The sequence below is a fragment of the Gopherus flavomarginatus genome, chromosome 21 (genome assembly GCF_025201925.1).
Source record: "Gopherus flavomarginatus isolate rGopFla2 chromosome 21, rGopFla2.mat.asm, whole genome shotgun sequence".
NCBI lineage: Eukaryota > Metazoa > Chordata > Testudines > Testudinidae > Gopherus > Gopherus flavomarginatus.
The window spans coordinates 11,349,298-11,376,702 of NC_066637.1; the positions used below are offsets into that span (position 1 = coordinate 11,349,298).

The window sequence follows — 27,405 nt, forward strand, 5'->3', positions numbered from 1 at the left end:
CCTCATGTGAGTAATCCAACTGAAGTCAAGAATATAGTTACTCACATAAATATTTGCAGGATCTGACCCATTATTAGTCCTGTTTAGCCCCTAGTATGCTTTTGGGAGCTATCAAAATAACATAATAATGAAAAATAATTGTGTGTGCAAACCAAACCAATGAAATAGTAATAGGCAATAGGACACCACTGAAATCAATAAGAGTTTTGTCATTAACTTAAGCAGTGCAAAAGTGGACTTTTAAATCCCCTTTATCAAGCTTAATTAAAGGCCTGATCTTGTAGGATCACTCACATTGGCAAGCTTATTGTTTTACTCATGAAAACAGTCCCATTGAAGTCAACTAACTAGACTAAGCCAGATTTGTTGCTGTACAATTTCCACTTATTATTATTAATATTGATAGCTATGGCAATAAATAGGCTTTAAATCCTGCATGCAGATGAGGCCTCAGTCACTGTATCTTATTTTAAATACATTGCAAGTATAACATAATATACTAAATATGGAACACACTGTATAAATAGCTATGAACTATAAATAAATGATATGGAAGCAATAGTGGATAAATCAGTTGCTTTTAATTATGCTATGACCCAAAAATAACCTCAGAATAAATGAAAAATTACCTCAGAGCTGAAACTGCTCACGACCGCCCCGCCAGCTGTGCCCTGCGAGGGAGTTCAGAGACCGGACAGACTCATTGCAGGTAGCGGTCAAGGCAGCCCCCAAGCAAGAGACCCATCAGTTTATCGGAAAGTGACTGCTTCTGCCTGGGTTCGGGGCTGAGGTAGTTCCATCCATAGGGAAGGGGGTGGATTAGCCGGGTCTGGAAACATGGCCTCCTCAGAGCAGGCAGAGCAGCCCGGCCAGGTAAACGGGGCGGAGGCTTCCCCTCGCGCGCTGGTAGCGGGGCTGGGGTGTGCGCCCCCTGCTCCCCCACAGAACTCCCCAGGGGGAGCGGTATGTGCCTGCTGCACCCTATGGGGAGCGGTGTCGCCCTGCCCCACTGTCTGAGCCCCCATGGGGTGGGGTGTGCGCCTCAGGTCCCCCTCCCCCCATGTAACCACCCGTGGGGAGGGGGGTGTGCGCCCTGCCCCTTCTGTAACCCCCCCATGTAACCTCCCGTGGGGATGGGGGGTGTGCACCCTGCCCCCTCTGTAACCCCCCCATGTAACCTCCCCTGGGGAGGGGGGTGTGCTCTGCCCCCAGTGTAACCCCCCCATGTAACCTCCCATGGGGATGGGGGTGTGCGCCCTGCCCCCTCTGTAACCCCCCCATGTAACCTCCCATGGGGAGGGGGGTGTGCGCCCTGCCCCCTCTGTAACCCCCCCATGTAACCTCCCGTGGGGAGGGGGGTGTGCGCCCTGCCCCCTCTGTAACCCTCCCATGTAACCTCCTCTGGGGAGTGGGGTGTGCCCTGCCCCCAGTGTAACCCCCATATGTAATCTCCTCTGGGGAGTGGGGTGTGCTCTGCCCCCAGTGTAACCCCCCCATGCAACCTCCTCTGGGGATGGGGGTATGCGCTCTGCCCCCAGTGTAACCCCCCCCGTAACCTCCTCTGGGGATGGAGGTATGCGCTCTGCCCCCAGTGTAACCCCCCCCTAACCTTCTCTGGGGAGGGGGGTGTGCTCTGCCCCCGTGTAACCCCCCCATGTAACCTTCTCTGGGGAAGGAGTTGTGCTCTGCCCCCAGTGTAAACCCTCCATGTAACCTCCTCTGGGGAGTGGGATGTGCTCTGCCCCCAGTGTAACCCCCATATGTAATCTGCTCTGGGGAGTGGGGTGTGCTCTGCCCCCATGTAGCCCCCCCATGTAACCACCTCTGGGGAAGGGGGTGTGCTCTGCCCCCAGTGTAACCCCCCCATGTAACCTTCTCTGGGGAGGGGGGTGTGCTCTGCCCCCAGTGTAACCCCCATATGTAATCTGCTCTGGGGAGTGGGGTGTGCTCTGCCCCCATGTAGCCCCCCCATGTAACCACCTCTGGGGAAGGGGGTGTGCTCTGCCCCCGTGTAACTCCCCCATGTAATCTCCTCTGGGGATGGGGGTGTGCGCCCTGCCCCCAGTGTAACCCCTCCTGTAACCTTCTCTGGGGAGGGGGGTGTGCTCTGCCCCCAGTGTAACCTCCCCATGTAATCTCCTCTGGGGATGGGGGTGTGCTCTGCCCCCGTGGAACTCCCCCATGTAACCTCCTCTGGGGATGGGGGTATGCGCTCTGCCCCCAGTGTAACCCCCCCCATGTAACCTCCTCTGGGGAGTGGGGTGTGCTCTGGCCCCAGTGTAACCCCCCCATGTAACCTCATCTGGGGAGTGGGGTGTGCTGTGCCCCCAGTATAACCCCCCTATGTAACCTCCTCTGGGGATGGGGGTATGCGCTCTGCTCCCAGTGTAAACCCCCCCATGTAACCTCCTCTGGGGAGTGGGGTGTGCTCTGGCCCCAGTGTAACCCCCCCATGTAACCTCATCTGGGGAGTGGGGTGTGCTCTGCCCCCAGTATAACCCCCCTATGTAACCTCCTCTGGGGATGGGGGTATGCGCTCTGCTCCCAGTGTAAACCCCCCATGTAACCTCCTCTGGGGAGTGGGGTGTGCTCTGCCCCCAGTGTAACCCCTCCATGTAATCTCCTCTGGGGTTGGGGGTGTGCGCCCTGCCCCCAGTGTAACCCCCCCATGTAACCTTCTCTGGGGAAGGGGGTGTGCTCTGCCCCCGTGTAACTCCCCCATGTAACCTCCTCTGGGCAGTGGGGTGTGCTCTGCCCCCAGTGTAACCCCCCCATGTAACCTCCTCTGGGGAGGGGGTGTGCTCTGCCCCCAGTGTAACCCCCCCATGTAATCTCGGGGGGGTGCTTTTTGCCGCCTGTGTAATCTGCCCCCCATATAACCTTCTCTGGGGATGGGGTGTGCTCTTTGTCCCCTGTGTAACCCTCCATGTAACTTCCCCTGCGGATGGGGGTGTGCTCTTTGCCACCTGTGTAATCTGCCCCCCATGTAACCTCCTCGGGGGATGGGAGTGTGCTCTTTGCCACCTGTGTAATCTGCCCCCCATGTTACCTTCTCTGAGGATGGGGATGTGCTCCTTGCCCCCTGTGTAACCCTCCATGTAACCTCCCCTGCAGATGGGGGTGTGCTCTTTGCTCCCTGTGTAACCGCCCCAGGTAACCTCTGGGGACGGGGGTGTGCTTTTTGCCACTTGTGTAACCCCCCCATGTAACCTCCTCTGGGGAGGGGGGTGTGCTCTTTGCCACCTGTGTAACCCCCCATGTAACCTCCTCTGGGGATGAGTGTGTGTGCCCTGCCCTCTGTGTAGCCCCCCCGTATAACCTCTGGGGATGGGGGGTTGCACCTTGCCCCCTGTGTAATGGAGGGTATGTGTGCCATGGATCCCCCTTGCCTATATTCCTCCACCCCATGAGAGTTTACGTGTATGTGTGTGCAACAAGGTCCCCCTCTTCTTTCCCCAGCTTGAGCCATTTTGCTCTCCAGGGAAGGGAGTCTGTGAGCCATGGGTTAGAAAAGTGCATGGGTGCTCTCTTTCCAGCTGGGAATGCTGAAGCCCTGTAAATGACTCCCTTGTCATCATATGATACCTTGGTCTACTTCGATTGTGACTAGGGAGGGAGTTGCCTTATTTGGCTGCAGTGAGTTTTTTTCCAGATTGTCTGTCTGGTCTGGTAGGTATATGTGATGCTGCTAACGATAGACTTTCCAGAATCGGGCCTCTTAGTCCCACTCTCTAGTCTGTGCTTCAGCAGGAACTGATTTATGAGGCGCAATACACTAGAATAATCAAATGCAATTCTAAATGGGAGAGACATTCAGGCCAGGCCCCTAGACAGTACCTGCGTTTTTATTTTTGCATCTTTTGGTAAAATTTGATAAAGCGTTTGAAATAGAAAAAATATCGTTAGAGAGAGAAGGGAGATCTGACTCATTTCAGCTGGGATTTGGAATGAGTTAGACAGTTAGTGGGGTAGTGTGTGATAATAGTTGTTTTAGCAGGTGTGGCAGAGAAAAAGGTTTGTGCACCAACTGTGTTAAGGATATCACTGCGACGAGTACAACATAAATGCTTTGATAAACTGGGCCCTGGTCTACATGTCAAATTTAGATCAACACAGCTACATCCCTGAGTGCCACAGTTAAGCCCACCTAGCCCGTGATGTGTGGATAGGTCAACAGAACAATCAACCTAGCTACTGCCACTTGGGGAGGTGGATTACCTTTTATGACATTCTGGGGTGCAATGCAGATCAGTGAGGGACTGTGTCACCCCTGCCCTGCAAACTTGGGTGCCTTGCAATGCTATGCTACTGTAGCTCCCACCTGAGCTGCTCACAAATAGCCTTCCAGCATGCAGATAACACCCTGAATGTCTGTGTATAGCTGCAGCCTGCCAGTCAGTCACACTCCGGCTTCTACCAGCCTTGATTACTGCTTGCATGATGATCCCAATACACTCCTAGTCCCTGCTTTTCCTCCAAAACATGAGTTCTGCACTGTCCATCCCTCTCCTGGGTAATCCAGCTATATTAGGTCTGTTGCTCCTCTACAGGGATTAGTATACAACAGTTTGCCAGCATAAATGGAGTTACCCACACAGTTCACAATGCTGGATTAGTTTTGATTAAAGAATAAAACAAGTTTTCGAGGAGTGCTTTATACTTGTACTAACTTAAGTACTATACTTAAGTTATAAGTATAAAGCATTAGAGTCAGAAATCGTTATGAGAGAAGTAAAGATAAAATGCTTCCCATTACTAAACTCAACACACTAGACTTGGGTTCAGATAAAATTCTTACCACATACTCACAGCAACAGGGCTGACCAGCTTTCAGGTCAGGATCTTTCCCAAAGTCTAATGGCTGCTTCTTTTGTGTTCTTAGGTGAAAAAGAGAGAGAAGGATAGGGAGAGATAACTTGAGGTGTTTATGGACCTCACTTTTATAGTTCAGTCACCTTTTGAAAAGCATTTTCCTGAGGGTTACCCCTAAATAAAGTTCATTTCCTCTGAGAGAGTGGAGTCAAGGAGTCTGGTGGTGAAAGAGGTTCCTCTCTGTTGTTTGCTAAGATGCATATTTGTTTGTTCCAGCCCCCATTGCTTGCCAAAGAATGGCCACTTGATAGGTGATTGACCATCAGGTTTGGTGACACTTGGCTAGTGGCATCATCTTGTCCTTTGTCTTTGAGAAACAGGTTTACCAACTCCTCAGACTTGTCTGGTAAACCCACTTCAGTCATGATTTCAGCTTATGTTCATAAATTTACATATAATGTTGCTACATATATTTAATCATGATATTATTGATCGGTGCGCTGTTAGTTTTCAGATGATATTTCGCAAGGCATATTTTGTACAAAGATTATTACAATAGCATGACGGGTGTGGAAAAACCTCTTCAGTTGATGTAGGAAGCGTCTACGCTATGGTAGTACTGTGGCATAACTTCAGTACTGTGCCTGTGCCGCTGTAGCACCTGTAGCGTAGACATACTCTGAGTGGGGAGGGAAGTGGGGACACACAAGGCCAGTGAGGTTGGCTGGAGCAAGCACTAGGAGGGTATTAAAGACTACAAGGACAATTTTAAACTGGATCCTGAAGCGAATGTAGGAAGCCTGAGGAGGAGATGGAGGATGTAGCTGCTCTGTATGTGTGCAGTTCTGCACATGGTGGTACTTGGGAAGGTGACAGGGGAGAGAGCTGAAGTATAAAGAAGAGGGGAAGGGAGGTATGAAGGCCTGGGTGAGGTTTCAGCAGTAGGGAGGAATGTATTGAAGTTAATATCTGCCTCCAACAGAGTTCACGGACTCCTAGGCCTTGTCCACATACAAACTTGGACTTGTTTAACTAAATCAATGTAAACCCCTGTATGGACACTCTTATTTTGGTTTGAGAGTGGCTAATTTGGATTAGTTTAAATTGATTGGAAGCAGGTTTAAACTAAACTTTGAAGTTGATAGTTATGAATATAAATCAAAAGCTTGGAATTGTAGAAAATTTATAAGGGAAACAAAGAGACACAAGGAGAAATCTTTGGCCAGCAGAGTTAAGGACAGTAAGAAGGCATTTATAAATATTAGGAACAAAAAAAGAATCCTAACAATAGTACTGGTCCATTACTAAATGGAAATGCTAGAGTGATCAATAATAATGAAGAAAATGCAGAAATGTTCAATAAATATTTTTGTTCCACATTTGGGAAAGAAACAGACAATGAAGTCATATCATACGATAACACTTTTTCCATTGCACTGGTCTCTTAGGATGATGTTAAACAGCAGCTATTAAAGTTAGACATTTTTAAACCAGCAGGTCCAGATAACTTGCATATAAGGATTTAAAAAGGCTAGCTGAGGAGCTCACTGGACTGTTAATGTTGATTTTCAATAAGACTTGGAACACAAGGAAAGTTCCAGAAGAAAGCAAGTGTGCCCATATTTAAAAGGGATAAACAGAATGACCCAGGTAATCATAGATCTGTCAATCTGACATTGATTCCAGGCAAGATAATGGAGCAGCTGTTACAGGATTCAGTTAATAAAGAATTAAAGGAGTGTAATATGATTAATGCCAATCAACACGAGTTCATGGAAAATGGATCCTATCAAGCTAACTTAATATGTTTTTGGATGAGATTACCAGTTTGTTGGTAAAGATAATAGTATTGATGTAGTATACTTAGACTTCTGTAAAGCAGTCGACTTGGTACTGCCTGACATTTTGATTAAAAAACTAGAACGTTACAAAATTAACATGGCACACTTTAAGTGGATTAAAGATGGCTAACTGATAGGTGTCAGCATGTAATTGCAAATGGGGAATCGTCAAACAGGTGTTTCTAGTGGGATCCTGCGGGGCTTGGTTCTGGCCCTACACTGTTTAACATTTTTATTAATGACCTTAAAGAAAACATTAAATCATCACTGATAAAGTTTGCAGATGGGTCAAAAACTGGGGGTGTGGTAAATAATGAAGACAGGTCAATGATTAAGAGCAATGTGGATCGACTTTTAAGCTGGACTCAAACAAACAATGTGCCTTTTTATAAGGCTAAATGTATACATCTAGGAACAAGGAATGTGGGGCATTACTTACATGATGGGGTACTCTATCTTGGGAGGTAGGGACTCTGAAAAAGATTCGGGGGTCATGGCAGATAATCAGCTGAACATGGGCTCCCAGTGCAACACTGTGGTCTAAAGGGCTAATGCAGTCCTTGGATGAATAAACAGGGGAATCTCAAGTAAGAGTAGAGAGGTTATTTTACTTTCTGTATTTGCACTGGTGCAATTGCTGCTGGAATACCGCATCCAGTTCTGGTGTCCCTAATTCAGGAAGGATGTTGATATGCCACTGTTGATAAATTGTAGAGTTCGAAGAAGAGCCATGAGAATGATGAAAGGATTAGAAAACATGCTTATAGGGATAGACTCAAGAAACTCAATCTATTTAGCTTAACAAAGAGAATACAGTATTAAGGAGCGACTTGATTACAGCCTGTATCTACCTGGGGAACAAATATTTAATAACAGGCTCTTCAGTCTAGCAGAGAAAGGTATAACATGATCCAGTGGGTGGAAGTTGAAGCTAGACAAATTCAGACTGAAAATAAGGTGCAAATTTTTACAAGTGAGGGTAATTAACCATTGGAACAGCTTATGAAGGCTTGTGGTGGATTTTCCATCGCTGGTCATTTTAAAACCAAGATGGGATGTTTTTCTGAAATATCTGCTCTTGGGATTATTTTGGGGGAAATCTCTAGCCTGTGCACTAGGAGGTCAGACTAGATGATTGCAATGGTCTTGCCTGGCCTTGCAATCTACGAATCCATGAAAATGTAAGTAAGGCTGTTCATGCAAAGGTTTGCACTTGTTTAGATACATTATTTTAAACTCAAACCTTTGCTTGTACCAGTGCAGATCTCTACATGGACCCAGCCCTAAGCTGATGCTAGCAGTTTAGGGATAGGTTTGCTGGACTTTTGACTGGCCGGTCATCCTTGGTGGTACTTTTTGGCACAGGCATTATGAGCCATTCTCACTCACTTGGGTGAACATCTCAGCAGGATGAAAATTTGGGAAAGGTTGGGACTGACGTGTGGGTCACCTGGGAAATCTGCCCGGGCTGTTAGCTTTAAACGTTCTGTAAAGGAATCTGATAAACTGTAATGCCACTTGGAAAGTCTTTACCAATATAACTAATGCAGAGTCCAATCCAACTATCATTGAAATCAGTGGGAATTTTGACATCAGTACCTTACATTGAAGCTGAAAGAACTAAAAAATGCACTTCCTTTTCCTCCATGGATGCTGTTTGTTTATTGTTTGCACAGAGTTCAGCATGAGGTGTGGAGTATTATCACCACCCGGTGTGGTCTATTAATACTTAGTCCTCAGCATGTTTCCTGTTAAAATTCTGAAAAGGCCATAAATGTTTTTATTGAGGTTTGTAAAAGATTTATTTTTTGTTTACTAAATATACTTTTGATGTCTTTTTAGACTCATAGACTGTGACAGTGCCTCCTTTAAGAAATCAAATAACAATAAAGATCCTTCTTTTCTGTGAATGTCCCTAATAATATAACCAGGGGAAGAGTAGAGAAACAGTGCAAAGAGATGAGCAGGACTGTTTTTAAAGATCAGTTTTCCAGTTTTCCTTGAGGCATCAGCTTTTCTGTTAACCCTGAACTCTTTGGCGCCAATCTGCAGTATAGCAGTATCAAACCCAGGGACTTTGAGGACGCCACCATCGACAGAACACAGTGGCATGCAACAGTCAGAAATACCTGCATCGCCTTTGAGGAAGACCGCTGCCGGCGTCTACAAGAGGCATGCGAACGACGTCACAGAGCACCAGCAACGCACAACCCACTGACTGCGAACTTTCCATGCACCATCTGCAGTCAAATGTGCACCTCTAGAATTGGCTTGTATAGCCATCAGAGGGCACACCATGAGACCAACAATAGATGATTTGCTCAGATTTGTCGTCATCGGATCGATGAACTACCAAGAAACTCTGTGGCAATAGACTCGATTGCTCAAGCTCAGCAAGCCACCAGCCCTGGCCTCTGATTTTTCTGGCAAACTCTGAATCCCGATACCACTGGAAAATCTAGAATTTCTTTTAAAACTTTTGGCAGTGATGCTGTTGGGTCAGCTAACAATGTTTTAAATTTCCAGGCCACTTGATTTGGGATACAAGTGACACCTAATTAGCTGTATAATTACACACACAAGCTGAGACTCCTGTCACCCAGAAGTTAGCATATAGTATGTCTGTGTGAGTGAGAAAAGGGTTGAAACTATGGAGTGGCTGCCTGAGTGGGTGTGACATTCCCCCGGGGTACAATCTGGACCATTGAAGAGCTGTCTCCTTAATTCTCTAGCATGGGGTGCCTTTTACACTGTTATGCTGTCAGAACTTCCTCACCTGGTCTGCTCAGACAGCCTTCAGCATGCAGATTCACTCCCCGCTAAATACATGAGCATTGTGACCAGTCACTCATGAATTACGTACAGGATGATACCTGCAAATTCTTAGGGCTAGTCTACCCTGGCAATGCTAAAGCGCTGCTGTGGCAGTGCTTTAACATGGCTTGTGTGGTCATGGCAGAGTGCTGGCTCCCAGCACTCTAAAAAACCCACCTCCACTAGGAGTGTAACTACCAGCTCTGGGAGCACGGCTCCCAGCGCTGGTGCACTGTCTATACTGGCACTTTACAGCTCTTGGGGGTGTGTGTCTGTTTTTTCACACCTCTGAGCGAGAAAGTTGCAACACTGTATAGTGCCAGTGTAGACAAGCCCTTAGTCCCAGCCTTGTCTCCCCTCCCTGGCCCCGCCCCCCCCCGAAACGTGTGTCTTGTACTGTCCAGCACACTACTGAAAGCCTGTCATTTCATCAAAGGAAAGTGATATATGCATCAGTCTTGGTTATCCCAAATGGAGCTTCCCACACACTTCAATCCAAACACACTGGTTAAGGTAAAACAATAAGATAAGTTTATTAACTACAGAAAGATTTTAAGTGATTACAAGTGATAATGCATAAAAGTCAAGATTGTTTACAAAAGAAATAAAAGAGTAAAAGGCAAGCTAATACCTGACTTAAAAAGCTAAGTGAACCTAAAAGCAAAGGTTTTGTCTCAGCATATGCTGTTGTGAATTTCACAGGCTGGGTCTCCTTCTGGCCTGGGACCACTCCCCCCTTACTTCAGTTCTTTGGGAGTCACTGATGTCATGAGGGGAGAAGTGGGAGCAGGAGAGGTACGATCAAGAATCCCCCCTGCTTTATAACTCAATTTCTTGTGCTAGAAACATCCTTACTGAGTCGTGGTGACAGGTAGTCTGTTCTGGACCTTGTGGACTGAGATTTGAAATGTTCCTGTGATTCAATGTAAATTTCTTAATCACACCTTCCCATTGCTGGAGATTAGCTGCTTAAGTAAGCAATAACCCTCTTGACAATGTTGATAGTTATTTGGGGGTGCCAGTGTGTCTTTGTCTCTTAAAAACTGGTTTGTGCCTGCTTGTCTTAACCTTGGGGCATGTTATAACAAAGATACTTAGTGGAATCTAATACTGTCTCATACAATGTTGATACACACATTTTACCAAGACAACAATATTCAGCAGATTATGAGTCTTCAAGTAATACCTTTCAACATATACTTTGTACAAAATTTATCATAGTCTAATAAAAATGGTGACCATAATAGTATAGACCACCACAGTGGGACTTGGTACTAATATGGGTGCTGTATCCACTAGGGTAGGATAATCCATAAGCACAATGCTTGCAGTATACAAGGTTTTTCTTTTCTTCAGAGCAGAGTGGGCTAAAGACAGGTTGGACCTATTTTTAATGTGAGGGACAGAAACAGGAGAAATGGTCATGTGGATGGAAAGCACTGTTGGTCTACACCTTTCATAGTTACAAATACAATATCTATGATTAAGAGTGGAGATAAAGGAGACCACCAGGACCTAAAGATTAAAATGTTACATGTGTGGCTAATAACACTTTTAAAGCCACATTGATCTGGTCTGGGTGGTCCCAATGCCCAGCTGTCTTTTGTTTTGTTTTGGGGAGGGGATGATCAAAGCAAATTTTAGTGTTTTTACAGATGCAGAGACTTAATTCCTCTAATTGCTTCAGAGATAATATCAGGGCAACCTTACCCCACGTCTGCCATTGTCTCTTACATATTTATCCTCTGACCTTTCTGCTGAGACTGCAACAAGGGATGAGGTGTTCTGTGATGTAGACACCTGAGCTCTACGTTCAGCCTTCTGAACAGCCATCACATGGCGCTAATATATTGTCTCAGCCAGTGAACTGGAGGAGATGTGCTCCATGTCATATGAGACTAGCTCCTTAAACTTTGAATCGTCCCTTGAGTTTCCTGTGTTTGGAAGCTTTGCTGCAAGGGAAATGCACCCTCTCCCTCTACATTATGAACAGTTGTAAACATGGCTGATACAATCAAGATACCATAAATAACTCATAAGTCAGATGCATATGGTTAGTCAATTTCAAGGCAGCTTTCAATCAGAGTGCTTCAGTATTTGTCCTATGAGTATTCAGAATCCAAATTCCTATTGATAAGTGTAATGTATGGTTTCCCAGAGTAACGTGTGCTTTATATGGAGGAGTTAATCATTGCAAATCCAGCATCAGACAACTTCCAGGAATAGCCAAATGTTCCACATGTGCGGAGTGAGTTCACAGCAAATATTGGTTAGGCTCCAGAGGGAAGTGCATATGGGCATATTCAGGGAACTAGTGGAATATCCTACAGTTGTACAATCTGCAGTGTTACATCAGGGAAGTAGGTTCTTTTCTATGTTTTGCTACTGACTTGCTCTGTGATTTTAGGCAAATCACTTAACCTCTTGTTGCCTCAGTTTCTGTAGCTGCAAAATAGGAATAATTAAACCTCACATTAGGGGTGTCAGGCTTAATTAGTACTAGAAAAATTACGTTGAATTCCTTGGAAAGTACTACAGAAGGGCCAAACGTACTTATTCTGAATAACCAATTTTCGTAAGCAGAAGATCTATGGAATAGTGGCATAGAGGAGTGTTGCTCCATAGCTGTGTGTAGCTTTTAGGGTTTCATTAAGAGTTTTATCAGTGTACCTTTTGCTCTGCCTGTTCTCAGAAATTTTTTCCATTGACTTCAGTTGGTTTTCAGTCATAGACAGCACAGTGTTAACCACAAGAGGGCTCCTCTTATGGTCCCTAAGTACATTAGGTGCTGGGGTGAGAGCATGGGGAGAAGAGTTACCAACCAGTGTGTCAGAGTAAGTCCTGGAGGATCTTGTGGCCTTGGTGCTGGGGCATTGTGTCAGTATGTGGTGAGATGGCCTCAGGACTCTATGCCTCAGTTATTTTGTGGTTTATAGACTCCCTTTGACTAAGTACCTCACCAGCTGTGCAAAGCTGTGTTCGCTGTCATAGGATATGTCTGCCCTAATATAGGCTTTTGTTAATGAGTAGTCCTGCAGGATTGTAGAATGGAGACCTATATCACACACAGGCTCCTACTGTCCTTCTCCAGGATTTGAAAGATGCACGAGATACCTACTAGCCAGAGAGCAAAAGGAAAGATTGTGGGGAGGGCCACAAGCTACATCCGGAGGCAACAGCTCCATTATTTTTTTCTGGTCCTTTCCCAAGCATCAACATGGTAAACCTGACCTGATTCTTGTAAGTTTCACTCTTAACCCCTGGGTTCAAAAGAACAGCAGTAAAACAGACCAATGTTGTGTCAGTTCACTTAGCTTTCCCAATCATCAGAAATGAGCAGCTGCAGAGGCACTGCAGCTGATTTACTGCAGACTTGAGCAGACATGGTTACATAAGTTACACTTCATGTTTGGTAGGGTTTCTCTGCAATCATAAGGGCCATAAACTTATTTAAAAAAAAAAAGGCTTAAAATCGGCAGAAATGCTTATATCCTCAAACTCACTACAGAGAACTTCACACTCACTGGTGGTAAATAGATAAGTGGATGTTTCAATGTCTATCCTCCAGATAATGCACAGTGGGAGCTTGCAACATGGTTTCTAGACTTGGAAGAGTGAACTCTTAGCTGTCCAAACTGTTGGGAATTGTGATTGAGGTTGGATTTGGTGCTGTGTGCTTAGCAACCCAGAAACTCTAGTTTGCCACCTGTTAAAGGTGGGGGAGACTGCAGGGTTATCGGTTTCACCTCTCAGAAGGGGTGATGCTGATAGAGGGTGAACCTGTTTTTTTCCCAGCATCATCCTCTGCAGATTGCTCATAAGTGCTGTTAAGTGAACTCGCTCAGCTCCCCAGACAAGATAACCACAAGGCCACTCCTAAGGCTCCCAGAGTGAGAAAAATGAACAGGTAGGACTCAGGATCCCCACACCTGAGCTCCCATCTTAAACACCTGACCGAATTCCCACAATGTCCTGAAGAAAGGTGCCCTCCCCACACTTTGATATTCTACTCTGTAGGGTCCTTGAAAGCCTCCTCCTGATACTAACCCTTTGGACACCAGCATTTTCCAGAAAACCAGCCAGACTACAGAGTGTTTACTGTGAGGTATGCAGATGTCTGCAGTCTCCAAGGGGTTAGCTTAGCCCTGATCTCTAAATAAACCACACCAACTGCATTTTTGTTTTAATCTGTAGATTTTTCCCACTTTTTTGGAGGGAAGACCTTCACTTGGTGGCTTGCTCTGACCCTGCTATAAAATCTCAAAAGCAGGGGTGCATATGTAAGAGGGAGTGAATGTGAGGCCAATGGAAGAGCTTGTAGTGGGGAGATAGTGTCCCCCTCTTAGTAGCTTGGAGATGGGGTCATAGAATCATAATCAGGGGTGGAAGGGACCTCAGGAGGTCATCTAGTCCAACCCCCTGCTCAGAGCAGGACCAATCCCCAGACAGATTTTTGCCCCAGATCCCTAAATGGCCCTCCCAAGGATTGAACTCACAACCCTGGGTTTAGCAGGCCAGTACTGAAACCACTGAGCTATCTTCCGCACCCTGTCATGCACTTTAGCACTTGGACACCCTTGTCTTGGTGCCATGTAATACTGTCTCCTGCACTCAGAAGGGTAATGGAGCCTGCAATATGGGGACCTAGAGGCTATATCTGAGCCCTGGTACTGCTGCAAGTATGACTGGGAGCAATGAGGTTGCAGTGCAGTGAATTACTGGCGCCCTCTTGTGGTAAATGCTTGTTCCTAACACACAATGTCTTATTTTTTAGCATGGAGAACATTTGAGATACTTAAGAGGTGTGATATGGTGTATAAGAGTGAGTCAGACAGCATGGGGAAGAAGGTCTCTGAGGCTTGTTCTACATTACACGGTTAGGTTGATGTAAGCTGCCTTGTGTCGATCTAGCTGTGGAAGTGTCTTCAGTTAAATTTCGCTCTCACCGATGTAAGTATCTCTCTGTGCCAATTTAGTAAGACCACCTCCCTGAGCAGCATAGAGTCACTGGTGATGTAATTGGGTAAACGCAGTATCAGTGCAGACAACTGTTCCTGGCTTTCAGGAGCCGTCCCACAATACCTCACACTGACAATTCAATCTATACAAGTGCGGCTGATGAGGATGTGCTCTGCCGATGCAAGGAGCCAAGTGTGCGCACGCAAGCGATTAAATAACTGTGATGGCTGTGTGCCGGCGTAAGTTAGGTCGACATAATTTTGTAGTGTAGGTATGGCATGAGACTTTGTGGTGTTACTTGATGGTTTTTAAGATGAGGGTCTTGCATGCACACACAACTCCAGCTTTTGCTAGGGAAAGGGGCCTCTGCACACTAAAGTAGACTCAGTGTTTTGTGCTGGTGAAACATGGGTCTTTGATAAAGTTATTTCTGCTTTTGGACTGGTGAGGCAGTCAGCAAGGTTAAAATATGATCTGAGCCTGAAAGCTAGGGTCTCCTGAGTTCTAAGTCCAGCTTGACCATTGCTTTAGGTCAGATAGCAAGTCAACTCTCTTCAACTCTCTGTGTTTCTGTTTCCACATCTGTAACTCGAGAGTGATAATTCCAGGCTCACTGGGGAGTCGTAAGCTTGAATATATTTCTGAGGTGCCTGTTGCCTTGGTATCTTGGTTAAATGTAAAGCTCTTTGGAAATAGAAACTCCCATGCAAGTGTTAAATATCATTCATAAATTCATAAAGTTGCTGTGAGGCCTAATTAATTACTATGAATTTGGTCTGAAATCCTTGGATGAATGATGCTAAAGAAATTCAAAGCATTATTATATCCCATAAATGGGACATGCCCAGCTTCAGACTAAATTCAGTCTTTCTACACAGGATAATAAAACACTGGACCAGAGAGAGGTACCTTTGAACTCAATTTAATAATGATATTTTGGACTTCTATAGCAACTTTTCCCCTCTATGGAATTCAAAGCCATTTGCAAACATTAAATCCTGGGAGGTGGGTGAATTTTTATCCTTAGTTTACACATGGAAAACTTGAGGCACAGAGTGGGGAAATGGCCTGCCCAGGATCACACAGTGAGTCCAGTGGTGCAGCTAGGAATTTAGGCATACTGATTTCCAGTCTCAAGATCTGTCCTTTAGGTCACCTTCCTATTTACTTCTGAAGTGTAATTATCAGGTACGTTTCTTTCAAATGACATGAATGATCTGTCTGTCAGCGATTTCTTTGACTCGTGGTAACTAATGACTCCTCAGAGGTGCTGAGCACTTGCAACTTCCATTGGATTAAATGGAAGTTGCAGCAGTTCAGCATCTCTGATGTCCAGGCCTTTTGGGTCATGTGTGATCTTTGGTCCATGACAGAGCTGCCTTTCATGTCAGTGGTTGTGTGCCTAGATCCTGGTCCGGTACTGTGAGGCCTTAACATATAAGCACTCTTAGTTGTGTCCATCAGGTGGCACTGTAACCTCACTCTTCTTTTCTCTCTGCTTTGCAGACTGGCTCTTCTCCTGGGACTGAGAATGCTGTGTCTCGGGAGCCACTGGTGAGTTTATCAAGATGCAGAATATAATTTCCTTTCAGACTATTAAACTGAGTTTTACAAATTGTTCCCTTAGTTGCACCATTTTGCATGAATACTTTCTCTCTTCTTAGGCGCATGTGTTGTGCTGAGAGAAGGTCTAAACCACTCCATGCTGCCCTGCTGGTGACCTCTGAATTGTAACCTTTGCCCATCCCCTTCTTCCTTTCCAGGGGTTAGTTGTGGGGCAGTCAGTCCTCCTTGCTTATCTGAGCCCTGGGCTGTCTTTGAGCAAGAACTGCTTGTCCTAAATGTGTGTAGTGTGTGCTGTTGATCAGTGTGTGTTAGTAAGGAGACTGAACCCACTGAAGAAAGACCTCTGAAACGTGATTTGAGCTTGGGTCCTGAAAGTTACTGTCCAATAAAACTGACCTCCCTATTCAGAAACCTCATCCCAAGTTGACTGTACGCTCAAATAAGCCAGGAGTGAACTCAGAGGTTGCTGGCAGCAGGTATTGCATGTGATCCAATGTTTTGACTTGTACTGTTTTGGAAAGGGCTCTGGGATTTGTGTGTGTGATGATAACCATGAGAAACCTTCTCTCCTTCAGTGCTGTGAGTTGGGAATTGAGCCAGCATTTTTCTCTCCTGGGTTGCAATAACTTCATATTATCATCTCCTGGTTTCTCTCCTTGGCCTTTTAGCCCAACCAAAACACTGCCAAAATAGTTCTCCCCTCTGCTGACCTAAAGAGAGGAGTGATGTGTTGTTTAAGTCTCTTCAGTAGCTTATCCTCTGTGCTGTTTTCAGTGGGAGTTCTGAGTGCATGAGGAATGTGGGACCAGGCTCTCTGTCTGTAATGTTAAGCCCCAACTTCTTTCTGTAAGGGCCCTGCACTGGTAACATTAAAACCTCTTGTGTCTTGGATTCTTTGGCTGGAGCATCCAGGAGCTGTTTTTTAACATTTCTTTAGAGATGGTAAGTTAGCAAGTGAGGCTGAAGACACATCTTATGGAAGGGATGCTGCTCATGGACCAGTAAATTTGGAAATCTGAGCACACAAGCCTTGTAATGAACATCCCTCTAGCCTCATGCCAGTGTGAGCATGCCCTAACTGATTGAAGCTCCCTGTGCCAAGATTTGCCCTCATTGTTGTTGCTTGCTGATGTCCTATTCTTTGAGAGTATATTTTTCCAGGAAGCCCAGAGCATGCTGCAAACCCTCACAGCTGGCATTGGTCTAGAAGTCGCTCTCTCTCCAGGCCAACTCTAACATTGTCTTTTATTTAATTAGTATCTTTCCTCCTCTTTATACACAGCTACATAAGTGTTCAGAGGAAAGAAAACACATAGCAGCTATATATATGTGGGTGTGTATATAGATATAAAATATAAATAACAAAGAACCCCAAAATTAACTCTGATTGCATAATGGTGAATCCTGCATGTGGGGTAGCCAGAGCCCTGTTGAAAGGTGGAGCTTTTCTCCTTATTTTTTAATTAATTTTGTATATTAAACTCTCTGAGCCTCTGTCACATCTGCTTGAGTCATTATTGCTTAGCTGAGTATCTGTAGAAGCCTTATTAAATTAATAGTTCAGTTCTGTGAGCTAGATGACTTGCCCCACACTCTCTTCTGCAGCTCCTGCACCCCCACAAAAATGCACACTTCCACCCATGTATACAGTGGGGCTTGGGCCCAGGCAACAGCCTTGTAGGCAGCTGGTACCTGTCACAGGCTTGGAAGTGCTCTGCACTACCTCAGTGGCTACACAGGGCCCATCCTGTAGTTCCCTTCTCCCAGGGACACTTCAACAAAAAAGTGCGACTGGGATTGTGCAACAAAACGCCCTTCTTGGGGCTGGTTTAATGAGAAAGCAACAGTCTTGTTTCCTCACCTCTCAGCAGGACATATTCAGTCTCTCCCAGCCTCGCCATCTGGGCAAACACAGTTCTTTTCCCCTGATATCTCCTTAAGTTGTTCAACACTGAACATAAACTCCAGCCTCCTCAGCTGTTTCCCAGTCCTCTTCCCACTAGATGGGTAGGGGATTCCCACGACCCCTTTCTGGGTCACAGTCCCACTCAATTCCAGGCCGCTTTTCAGAGTCCCTTCTCCGGAGCTCAGCTTCTGCTCTACCAGCACTTCACTGATCTGGGGTGGGTCTCTCCAGCAACTGCTGACCCCTAGCCCTTCCCACCTTACTGCTGAACTCCCAGCTCTATTTGTTTCACTCCCCACAATTAATTACTACAATTAAATTACTTTCCAGAAGGCCTCAAACCCTTTTTAAAACTTCTTTTAAACTGAATTAATTGTTCCATGCTAGGGGTGTACTGATAAGGCACAGGTGCACTGGTCCTAGCTCATCCTGATGGGCCAGTCATCCTGGGGCAGCACCAGACTGTAAAATGTTCACATAAACAGCAGAACAAAATTTTCCTCCAATCCATGAGGGGGCTCTGTGTTGGGGGGGGGGAGCCCCCCGCATCCCGGCTTAGCCCCACTCACTTCAGAGTTGGTATAAACTAAGCAACGAAAGAGGGAGGCCTGTTTTTATAGACTCATAGAAGCTACTGCTGGAAAAGAATTGTGACCAAAATCTGCTGAGTACCTCCAACTCCCTTTGACTTCATTTGGGACTGAGGGTGCTCAGCAGCTCACAGGATGGGTCCTTGCCTGAAAGGGAGGGAGGAGAGTGCTTTCATGGATAGCTGTGTGGTAAGAAGGTTGAAGGCAGGCATCTTATGCCAGGTCAGCAAATGCCACGTTAGGGTCAAATCTTGCTTGCATTTTGTGTGTGACTTGAATGGGCTAGCCAAGCACCTGATCCTGCATGGTGCTAAATGGTGCATGCTACCTGCTAAGCACCAATCACCCCACAGTTTCAGCAAGAGAGCAGGCTCAGGCTCGTTGATTTCAGTGGGAGCTGTTGGTGCTCAGTATCTTGCAGGAGGCATTCCACAGGATCAGGCAAACAGGATATGCATACTCTCTGCTGCATTGTGGGCATTTACAGCACAGCTTGTCAGGGTTACTGGGAGTTTGCAAGATGGAACCATACCAAACTGATTTCACACTGATCTCCTTGAAGCCACTGCATAGTTCCAGTTTTAGCCACTTGTGACCTGAGTGTGATTGGAACAACCAAACTGGAGGCCAGGGGCTCCTTGTCCCATTTATTAATCCCGTGAGCTGTCCAGTCCTCTTATGATAAACTGTCCACATGTAAAAAATCCTCCCTAATGAGAGGTCAATGTGATAGAGCATTGATAGTGGGGAATGGGCAGGGGGTGGGGGAAGCTGTCATTTTTGCAGCGAAGAGCGGACACTCATTTCCCTGCTGTCGGTCTTGGCCCATTAAAATTTGCCTTGTAGCTCGGTGGTGGGAAGCGTAACCTTGTGTTACAGAGTGTCAGCATCTCGCTCCGCTGCTGTTTACAGCTGCATTTGTCATTGTTGGTGTGGGATCAGCCTCTCCTTGAGTCCGGCTGATCACTGTCATTGCTGGGTCCCTTTCTGCTGCCCCCAGTTTTTGTTTGTGCAGCCATCTCCCATAATGCTCTGAGTACTTGTGGAATTTGAATAGGTTTGTCTTTTCGCAGGCACTGAAAGCAAAATCCTGGGATGTGTAAAGGACCTAATTACAGAGGAAAAAACCCCTCCCTGGCTTAAAATATCAGACCTCTCCTTTCCTCTTTTTTGTTCCTTTTCTATCCTTTTTCTTTAGTCCTCTCTGTCTCATTCCTTTTTTCGTTCTCCTTTCTCCTCCTTCTCTTTTAATCTATCTTCTTTTCTCGGTCTCTCGGCAGTCACATTGTGTAGCCTTTTAAATCTAATTTGCCATCCCAGAAGTGTTTCTCAATAGCTCTCCAGTGTGTTTGATGTCAGGATCTGGTTTCTGCCAAACCTACAGCAGCAGCATAAGTAGGGACTGTAAAGTGTGTGTACGCACACACACACACACACACAAAATAAATATATCTCTCCAGTCTCCTGACCTGAACCTGGGTTGGGGGAGAACCTGAAAAATCAGACCCATTATTATTTTGCTGTCTTTAAAAGCACTTAAGTGAGGTCCTTCTACAAGTTGCTTGAGTCTTCCTGACACAAAACATACTTGCTCCCCACCTGCTGTTTTGTGTCTGGGAGAAGCTCTGTTTGTAAATGTAAATCACTGAACCGGTTTCTAGTGAGGACTCTTGGCATGGAGAGCAGGATGTTTTTCCCTTAGCAGTTCCACCTTCTCTTGTGTTTGCAGAAGCACTTAGCTTTTCTCTTTCTCTTGTCAGTGTGGTGTTTCCCCTTTTGTTTCATGTAGCAGGTGATGGCCTCAGGCATTGGAGCATGGGCATTGCTTAATGGGCCCAGGCAGAGTATATTGTAAAGAGGGTTAGTATTGCCTCTCAGGCAGAGAGTGTAGAATTAGCAGGTACCCATTGAAGTCCTAAGCCTTTCATGCACCCCTTCTGGCTCATCATCCTTTCATCTTCTCTTTCCCCTCTAGTAGTTGCCATGATACTTATAAAGCCCCTTCCATCCAAGGATCTCCAAGTACTTCATAGACCTTAGTTTATTAAATTCTCATAACATGCATGTGAGGTGTATAAGTGGCATATCCATTTTGCAAAAGAGCAAACTGAGACACAGATTACATGCCTTGCCCAAGGTCACACAGCAAGATGGTGGTAGAGTTAGGAATAGAATCCAGAATCCCAGTCCCCTCTTCCAATAACTAGACCACACCCTCATCTTGATGCTTCACTGTGCACTTACGTCTGTGTTCAGGAAAGCTTTTGGCTGCTTCATCTTCAGTGCAGCGTTTGAGTTGGCATGGGAGGGGGTTGCTTTAAAGTGATATTCATTGCACCTTACCTCTACCACAACTACTTAGAGCCATTGTTGTACTCCAAGCCTTTCCCAGTGTAGGCTGCAAAACACAGTCTCCTCTGGAACCATCTGAATTTCCCTGGAGAAAATATATTTTGCTGCCTGTTAGAACATGGGGACAGTTCGGCTTCATTGTTTTTATAGGGTTGCTGCTTTAATTGGTTCTTTTTCTTTTTTTCACCGTTTTCATGTGAATTAAAATAAATTTGAGAGGGAGGAAGGAGAATTAAACAGTTGTATCCAAAATATTTGCCAGGCTCTTAATCCTACAAGTTGATCTCACAGCTGCAGTCAACAAGTTCAGTGTTTGTATCTGGGTTTGATTTCCTGGACCATCCGCTGAGGTCTTGGTTCACAGTGGTAATGTTGATATTTGGATCTTCACACTACAGTTGACTTGAGGAAGGACATTCAGAGGAACTTGTGTGAGCCAAGGCCTGGTTGTGCTTTCAGATCCTGGTACTGTATGTTTGCAGAGATGCCCATGTGGCAGGAGTGTATTGGATGATCTGGGATGTACTGTGATTACCATAAAGGGTGGTCTGCACATGGGATGATGCTTGCAATGTAGGAATTGGAGAATGGGATGTGAATCCTTTTCCTTGTGGGTTGTGGTTTAATTCTGGACTACCTTTGTGGTGATCAGAAGTTATCTGAAAGCTACCCTAGTATTCTGTGTGGAATGAGTTGGTGGTCTCAGTCCAGTTCCTTGTGGTGAGATGCCTGTATCATGGTCATCTTTCATCCCTGCAGGCTCCCTCTCTTAGAGTAAATGTTTGCTGGGTGATTATGCTGTCTGTCATCTTCCTGGAAGTCTGAGCAGAAGTGCCAAAGGCTGAAGGGGTCATGGAAACTGACTTGACCTCTCTCCCTGAGATGGGGGCTCTCCAGGACATGGATGAGGTGTACGTGTGAAAGCTTGCCCTGCTGCTTCCCATTCTGTAAATGCTTTGTGGGCAAACAGGACTTCAGTCTCCTGGGCTGTCTGGCACCTTTCCACGAGCCTTAAATATTCTTTCTAAAAGCATCTTGGAGCGCAGCTGGATCTCAGTCATTTTGTGTGAGCACAGAGTATCTGGGAAGGACAGTTTGATTCCTGGGTGCTCCCAGTACCAAATGTTTTGTCAGAGCCATGTGAATGAGCAACAAAACCAGTAAAAATCATAGTAAATACGTATGCTGGGTAAACCCTCTAGGAAAAGGATGCTGGACTCTCCCCATGATTTATATCCTCTCTCAGTTGGCTGGATTTGAGCATCTAGCATTCAGTGGCAGACAGAATAGTGTGTTTAGGCCCTTCCTGTTTCATCTCCCCATTCCAAGCTTTGCTCATTATCTCACGCTCCTGCCTTTCTAGATGAGGCTGAGGAAGAGTTTTTCAATTAGAATTGTGTGGGAGGAGCTAAGGGCTTGAACCCAAAGTCTGAGCACCTTCAGCTCAAACTGAAGTCAATGGAAGTTGTGGGTACTCAGGACCAAACAGGATCAGGCTATTCAGTCCTGGGGCCCTTAATTATATGACCAAGCCCATTGAGTTGAATGGCTAAGAGCTGCAGGATTTAGCTTAAAGCCCTGATGTTGCAAGGGCTTGACTGTCTTCAGTGAAGCCAATTATAGTTCAGAGCATTCAGCCTCTCTCAGGATCAGGGCCCAAACTTGTTGCTGTTTTTCTGAATGAATCATTAAGTGCATCCAAAATCCAAGAAGTGATAACTAAAAGGTACTGCAGAATAAAGGGCCTTCTACAGTGTTTTTCAAATGTGGCCACTGTGGCTGCATGCAATACCAAGGGATTTTTCTGCGGCCACGACAGCTTCCTGAGTCAAGATATGGGGTGGGAGGAACAAGCAGCGCCCAGCTGTTGCTCCTGGCTGCCCTTGTGTTTGCTGGCACCGCCAGCAAGATGTCAGCGCCCTGCGTCACACAGCCTCCTGGGGGCTTCGGGCAGTGCCTCTGCAGACATGTGGGGCCAGTGTGTGTGTTCAGTGGGCTTCGGGCTTCAGCCCTTGGGCTCTAGTTCTGGGTTTCAGCCCAGGACAGCGTGGCTTGGGCTTGGAAAAATTGTCAGGGCGGCCACCAGCAGGGGTTAGTGGCTGCACTCTGAGGCCACCAAAAAAAATTGCCCTAAAAACTAGAGCTGTCGATTAATTGCAGTTAACTCATGCAATTAACTCAGAAAAATTAATTGCGATTAATCGCAGTTTTAATTGCACTGTTCAACAATAGAATACCAATTGACATTTATTCAATATTTTTGGATTTTTTTTACATTTTCAAATATATTGATTTCAATTACAACACAGAATACAAAGCATACAGTGCTCATGTTATATTATTATTTTTGATTACAGATATTTGCCCTGTAAAAATGATAAAAGAAACAGTATTTTTCAATTCACCTCATACAAGTACTTTAGTGCAGTCTCTTTATTATGAAAGTGCAACTTACAAATGTAGACTTTTTTTGTTACATAACTGCACTCAAAAATAAAACAATGCCAAACTTTAGACCCTACAAGTCCATTCAGTCCTACTTTTTGTTCAGCCAATCGCTAAGACAAACAAGTTTGTTTACATTTATGAGACTTAATGCTGCCCGCTTCTTATTTACAGTGTCACCAGAAAGTGAGAACAGGTGTTCTCGTGGGACTTTTGTAGTCAGCATTGCAAGGTATTTATGTGCCAGATATGCTAAACATTGGTATGCCCCTTCATGCTTCGGCCACCATTCCAGAGGACATGGTTCCATGTTGATGATGCTCATTAAAAAAATAATGTGTTAATTAAATTAGTGACTGAACTCCTCGAGGGAAAATTATATGTCCCCTGCTCTATTTTACCTGCATTCTGCCATATATTTCATGTAGTCTCGGAAGATGACTCTGCACATGTTCATTTTAAGAACACTTTTGCTGCAGGTTTGACAAAACGCAAAGAAGGTACCAATGTGAGATTTCTAAAGATAGCTACAGCACTCGACCCAAGATTTAAGAATCTGAAGTGCCTTCCAAAATCTGAGAGGGACGAGGTGTGGAGGATGCTTTCAGAAGTGTTAAAAGAGCAATCCTCCAATGCGGAAACTACAGAACCCGAACCACCAAAAAAGAAAATCAGACTTCTGGTGGTTGCAGCTGACTCAGGTTATGAAAATGAACGTCAGTCCACACTGCTTTGGATTGTTATCAGGCAGACCCCGTCATCAGCATGGACGCATGTCCCCTGGAATGGTGGATGAAGCAGGAAGGGACATATAAATCTTTAGCACATCTGGCACATAAATATCTTGTGACATCAGCTACAACAGTTCCATATGAATGCCTGTTCTCACTTTCAGGTGATATTGTGAACAAGAAGCAGGCAGTATTATTTCCTGCAAATGTAAACAAACTTGTTTGAGCGATTGGCTGAACAAGAAATAGGTCTGAGTGGACTTGTCTAAAGATTAATGTTGTTCTATTTTTTAATGCAGTTAGTTTTTGTACATAATTCTGCATTTGTAAGTTCAACTTTCATGATGAAGAGATAAATGGTATTCTATTATTGTTTAACAGTGCAATTAATCGCGAATATTTTTTTAATCGCTTGACAGTCCTTTAAGAACCCAAGAACCCGTGATAGGGTTTGTGAAAGTCTCTCCTCTGCCTGAAACTGGCCTTCAGAGTGAATGCAAGGAAGGGATTTCAATTGCAAAGCTTCTTGCTTCGACTGACTTAAACTCAGGACACATGCACAGTTAGGGCCCTTGGACTTTTTCAGCATCCAGAATCGTAGTCTGTGTTTTGGGATTAGCAATAGTGTACATGCAGCCTTCTTGGAAGGAATTCTCAGCTTTTGAAAGCTGCTAGGAGACACAGAAATGTTCTGGAGGGGACCTTGTGCCCCCATTCTCTCTCTCTCTCCCTCACACCTTTTATAGTTTACAGCTAAAAACAAGATTTATGCTTCTTTGCAACACAAATTTTCTTTCTGCCACAACGGGTTTGTTTGAACAGTCCAGAGTGGCGGCCTGCATTGAGTGAGTCTCTACAAGTAAATCTATCCAGAGGGGATTCCCAGACAGCCGGAGTCAGCAGGCAACTAACTTATAGCCCCCAGCGAAACATTAGTCAAGATAATTTACCACTGTCAGCCACAGAAAGACACTATCAGCTTCGTGACCTCATGTACAGGCAGTAACCCTAATGGTGCGATAATGCTTCAGTTTGTTTGGGGAGTTCCTGGGTATGTTGCTGTGGATTTCCAGTGCTGGAGGATGATTCCATCAGGTCTTAGAGGGCAATAGCTGTGCAGATTTCAGGCCAGGAAGGGCGAGTTTGAATTGTGTTTCTACATTATGCAATATCCTTTGGTTTGCTGCAGAGAGAATGCTTTAATTTATCAATCAATTTTCTGTTGTGTTTGACCTTTGGATGAGGGGTTTTGTTTTTTTTTAATTTGGCCTGGTTTTGTCTCTTATTGCTGAGTGTTCATTGACTTTTGTTTGTTTGTGGTTCATGCAAAATGTACTCTCTTAATTTATCGATTCCTTTTACTGTGTTTTTAGACAAATATACGTACACAACATGAAGACACAAATGTACTTAGAGCATAGTTACAGAACTCTGTCAAGGTCAGTTTAGGCCCCAGATCTCTAATCAATAGGAAGGTTTTCTTGAAATTATTTAAAAACCCAGTTACAGTAGAACCTCAGAGCTATGAACACCAGAGTTACGAATTGATTGGTCAACCACACACCTCATTTGGAACTGCAAGTACACAATCAGGCAGCAGCAGAGACCAAAAAAAAAAGAAAAAGTAAATACAGTGTGGCACAGTGGTAAGCATAAACTCCTAAAAAAGCCCATAAAGAGAAAATTAAAACAAAAAAGATTTGACAAGGAAACTGTTTCTGTTCTTGTTCCATTTAAATTAAGATGGTTAAAAACAGCATTTTTCTTCCGCATAGTAAAGTTTCAAAGCTGTATTAAGTCAATGTTCAGTTGTAAACATTTGAAAGAACAGCCATAATGTTTCGTTCAGAGTTACAAACATTTCAGAGTTACGAACAACCTCTATTCCCAAGGTATTCATAACTTTGAGGCTCTACTGTAAGTATTTTTATGTGGCTGTCACTCATCTTCCTCCTCTTGCTGTGTTTATAACCCAAACATTGCAGCATTCTGCTAGTGCATGAGAGATGGAAATTTGCTGCTGTTTTAACATTTGCAGTAATATTGAAGGGCCTACGCAAGGTTGGGGCCTCATCGTGGTAGGTGCAGTACAGACATATAACAAATGACAATCCCTGCCCCAGAGAGCGTCTGACGAAGTGAGTATTCACCCACAAAAGCTTATGCTCCAATACATCTGTTAGTCTGTAAGGTGCCACAGGACTCTTTATTGCAGTTTACAATCCAAAAGACTGTCCAAAACAGGGGGATAAGACAAACAAGCAAGCTGTGAGGGTGAGGGAGACAGGGTAACAAATTATAGGATGTGAAAAACGCTTAGCCATTCAGTAGCAGTGGTCATAACTCATCACCTGCCTAGTTGTCATCAGCTTGCACTTTTCTATATGCGTTTTGGCAGAGGTGAGTTTTGAGGAGGGAAAGTGACTAAGCTTTTTCTTCATGCAAATAGCATTATGGTCAAAAGTTCATTAGACTTTTAAAATTGTTTTTAAATAATTGTTATACTCAAAGGTGTTCTAAAACAGGTGAGGAAATTTAATTTTTAAATTGTCAGGCCAGAAATGTCAAAACTTAGGTGTTGAACATAAGGCATCTAAGTAAGTGGTTTGACGTTCAGAGGTGCTGAGCCCCCATAGCTCCTACTGAAGACAGTGGGTGCTTGGATTGCTCAGCTGCTCTGATAATCAGCCCACTTTTTGAGTGCGTGCTAGGCACCCAAAATCAAAGTTTTTGGCAATCATTTTCAATATGAGAATGTCCCTTTAATCATGATGAATTTCACTATGCTTGTATGATGCTTTTGAGGTGTAAAGCTCTCTATACCTGCTAAGCATTCTTACCGTTGGAGTGTTGAGCTGCCAGCTGGTGAGTCTGTGTTGCTTGGCAGCCCCACTCCCTGCCTGCCCAGCAAGATTGGGAGCCTTTTGTAACCTGCATCCTGGCTGTTGGAAAGGGCACCTATTAATTCTGCACAGGTGATGGCGCGTGGCAAGGTGGCGCCTGCATTGCATACACGCATGAGTGTGGAGAATGTGCTGTGTGCAGAATGGCTTATAGAGGGCAGCAGCCACTCACAATTCCTCTTGCATAGAGAGAGAGAGAGAGACAGACACCAGTCTCAAAAGTTCACCGCATCCGCTGCTTTTCCAGACTCTTGAAAGAACTCTGTGCAGAAGCCTTGCTCTTCAGGGAATCATTTGCCTCCAGATTATTTAATTCCCACCCTGAAACCTTTCCCGAGAATCTTAACTCTCCCCCTGCCTCTAGTGCTCCTGGGCAGTTGGACTCTGCTGCTGTGCTCAGACACATGTTGCCTTTATCAATTTTTAACTTAATCAGAGAGGGCTAATATGACTGGTGGATAAAGAAGCTATGAGAAAAATTCAACT

General features: G+C 44.9%; 1 protein-coding gene across 1 annotated transcript in view; it reads left to right on the plus strand.

The window, feature by feature from the left end:
• The first annotated feature begins 815 nt into the window (after positions 1-815).
• The window catches only part of PEX14 (peroxisomal biogenesis factor 14), a 105,830-nt gene continuing 79,240 nt past the window's right edge, over positions 816-27,405 (plus strand). Inside the window, exons 1-2 of the mRNA XM_050931820.1 lie at positions 816-873; positions 15,933-15,980. Coding sequence (XP_050787777.1) covers positions 838-873; positions 15,933-15,980 — 84 coding nt within the window. The 5' untranslated portion in view covers positions 816-837. The remainder of the gene's footprint in view (positions 874-15,932; positions 15,981-27,405) is intronic.